The sequence below is a fragment of the Colobus angolensis genome, unplaced genomic scaffold (genome assembly GCF_000951035.1).
Source record: "Colobus angolensis palliatus isolate OR3802 unplaced genomic scaffold, Cang.pa_1.0 Scaffold110, whole genome shotgun sequence".
NCBI lineage: Eukaryota > Metazoa > Chordata > Mammalia > Primates > Cercopithecidae > Colobus > Colobus angolensis.
Window position 1 is genome coordinate 1,495,234 of NW_012112031.1, and position 2,970 is coordinate 1,498,203.

The window sequence follows — 2,970 nt, forward strand, 5'->3', positions numbered from 1 at the left end:
AGATTGAATGTGGCCTGGACCTGCCCTTTCCTCTCCTCCTTTCATCCCCCTCCCCATGCTGCCCACATCCTGAACTGCTCTGAGCCTGCAGCTCTCCTGGGCTCCCCCTATGTCCTGAACACAGTGGGAATCTTCAAGGTTGTAGAAGGGCGTAGGGATGGAAAGCGACCAGGATTCGCCTGTTTGGCTGGGAAAATCGGCAGAGGAGGGTGGCTCACACTTCTAAGGTGTCTGCACAAGCCCAGTTTGTTTGGGGGTGGGGGAGTAAGGTCTTTTCCTGGCCCACTGTCCCTCCCGAGTCAGCAGTCCCCCAGAGAGACGAAGAGCAGCTGGGCACGGCTAGAGCTGGTCGGTGGCAGAGAATCTTGTCCTGCCTTTTCTTCTCAAGCTCAAAATAGGCACATGCAGCTATTAACTGATATGCTAGAAGGGGCATCCCTTACCAGGAGGAAAATGGATTTATTGCTTTATAAAAAAGAAGTCTGATAAAACTGAAGAGAAAAATAACTAAAAATCCAAACATCAACTCACCCCTCTAAGCACGCCCAGGAGGTCTCAAGACACACTTCTGGGGGTGGTCAAGGTGGGTGGGTTGGTGGGCCAGGCGGACAGGCCTCCCCCCGCATCAGCTCCAGGGCCCCGCGCAGCCTGCCGGCAGGGGGTGCTGTGGGCCTGTGGCCTTAGACAAGCTCCTGGCCCTGCGCCAGGATGGCTCCTGGGCGCTGGCCCAGCCTGCAGGCCTGGCGACTCCCGCCTGGTCAGTGGGCATGAGGGCTAACTCCTAGAGCCCACCCTGACCCCATGCACCCCTTGGACCCACCCACATCCCCACCCTGACCTGGACCTCCGTGTCTGCTGGCCACAGCCTTGCGTCCACCCCCACAAGAGCAGCTGTGTGTATGTAGGGGGTGCCCTGGCGGCGGTCCTCAAATTGCCTTCAGGTGGCAGACAGGAACGAGGGTGGCAGTGGAAACATGTCCCCGGCGTAGGCCCTGGGGGAGGAGGCAAGGAGCCACTGGCGACCCTTGTCCACCCAGCCCACTAAACCCTCCCCAGGGTGTAAGCCAGGTGGGGCTTCTCCACCGGCCTCCAAGGGGTGGACGGGCCCTGCACAGGCGACAGGGGGCTGGAATTACAAAGGAGTTAGCACCAACAACAGGAAGCGGGTCCTTCCTTCCTCAGGCAGCCTCAGACTGGCCAGGGAGGGGGTGAGGGGCCAGGCGCGGGGGAGACAGTGCAAGCCTGTGTCCTCAGGCAGGTGTGGCCGTGGGCATGCAGCCGAGGGGCAGGTGGCAGGCAGTGGATGGCACCCCCTATGCTTTGGCAAGAGGCAGAATCCAGACACTGGTGGGAGAGCGCCTGCCTGCCGGGTGTTCCTGGCTCCTCCTGCAGGCACCACAGAGACCCCAGGCCCCGGTCCCTGGAGGGGGCGGCAGAGCAAAGTCAGGGCAGCCCCTGCGTTCGGCATCAGAACACTCGCATGTCCCGGGCCCTCTCCCGTCCTTCCACCACAGAGCTCCGAGGCAGGGCCCCGGGAGGGAGCGTGAACTCCAGCACGGAGATGGCGAGGGTCCTGGGGGTGCGTGGGGTACTCTGGAGGGGCAGGACAGGGGTCAGTCACTGAAGCACAGGCAGGAGACCGCAGTTCCGAGGCAGCGGCCGCTACACGAAGGCCTCCTGGTTGGACGAGCCGTTGATCTTGAGGAAGAGTTTGTCATCCTCCTGCCTCTGCTGCAGCTGCCGCTCCAGCTGCCGCCGGTAGCAGATCAGGTAGAGCGGGAGGCAGAAGCCCAGCAGGCTGAGGACGAGCAGCCCCACATTCACCTGGGGAGGCAGGGAGGCCGTGCATCACAGGGCGTGGCGGTGGGCTGAGGCTGCAGACCCACCCTCCTCCGGGTTTGGGAAAGGGGAGGTCACGGGGTGGAGCGGGAACGAAACGGGAAGGCCCACGAGGTCCCAGGGTCATTCCGTATTCCAGCGTCCCAATGCCCAGCTCTTCACAGGCCACGTGGCCGTCCTCGGGGCCTGGGCCCCCAGGGAACACGGGCTGATCTGAACCTTCGGGCTTGGAACAAGTTCCTGGTACCTGGTGAGGAATCCTGGCCCTCGCAGGGGTGGGGCAGGAACAGGAACTCTGTTTTTTTGGTTGGTTTTTTTGTTTATTTTTTCGAGATGAAGTCTCGCTCTGTCGTCATCCAGGCTGGAGTGCAGTGGCGCAATCTCGGCTCACTGCAATCTCCGCCTCCTGGGTTCAAGTGATTCTCCTGTCTTGGCCTCTCGAGTAGCTGGGATTACAGGCACCTGCCACTACACCTGGCTAATTTTTGTATTTTTAGTAGAGACCTGGTTTCACCATGTTGGCCGGGCTGGTCTTGAACTCCTGACCTCAAATGATCCTCCCGCCTCGGCCTCTCTTAAGTCCTGGGATGACAGGCGTGAGCCACCGCGCCCGGCCCAGGAACTCTGTTCTGTTTACCCCCAAATCAGGTCCAGAGAGAACACATTCCGTCTCCTGCCTGGCCGCCATTCACAAAGGGACTCTTAACCGATCCTAACCAACACTCCCAAATCGCCTGTCCTCAGGGCCCAGAAGCCCCCCAAGTGGTACCTTGCAGCTCGCAGTTAGCAGAAGGGGGCAGGTACCCATGACCCACCATCCCCCGACCCCTCTTACCCACAGAGGGTCTCCCTGGAGGGGACCCATCATGGCCAGAAACAGCGGCTGCTGCAGGAGGGCGAAGAGCGCGCTGATCAGAGACTGCAGTCCTGTGAGGCTGCCGAACTGGGTGGAGGGGTACCTGCCGGGCAAGCGACAGCTCACAGCCATCCTCCCTCCTGGGCTCTGCTTGGCCCCAGGTGTCTGGTGACCCCGGGCTGCACCATTGGTGCCAGAGAAGGGTGGGGTGCCAGCCCTTGATTCCTTCCTGCTGGACAGTTTTTTGTTTGTTTGTTTTGTTTTTTTTTTTTTTT

At 60.8% G+C, this 2,970-nt stretch overlaps 1 protein-coding gene across 2 annotated transcripts in view; it reads right to left on the reverse strand.

Moving 5' to 3' along the window:
• Positions 1–421: 421 nt before the first annotated feature.
• Positions 422–2,970, reverse strand: part of SLC43A2 (solute carrier family 43 (amino acid system L transporter), member 2) — a 42,177-nt gene continuing 39,628 nt past the window's right edge. For both annotated transcript variants that reach the window (XM_011955942.1, XM_011955951.1), the window contains 2 exons: positions 2,675–2,798; positions 422–1,824 (listed from right to left, as the gene is read on the reverse strand). In XM_011955942.1, coding sequence (XP_011811332.1) covers positions 1,663–1,824; positions 2,675–2,798 — 286 coding nt within the window. In that variant the 3' untranslated portion in view covers positions 422–1,662. The remainder of the gene's footprint in view (positions 1,825–2,674; positions 2,799–2,970) is intronic.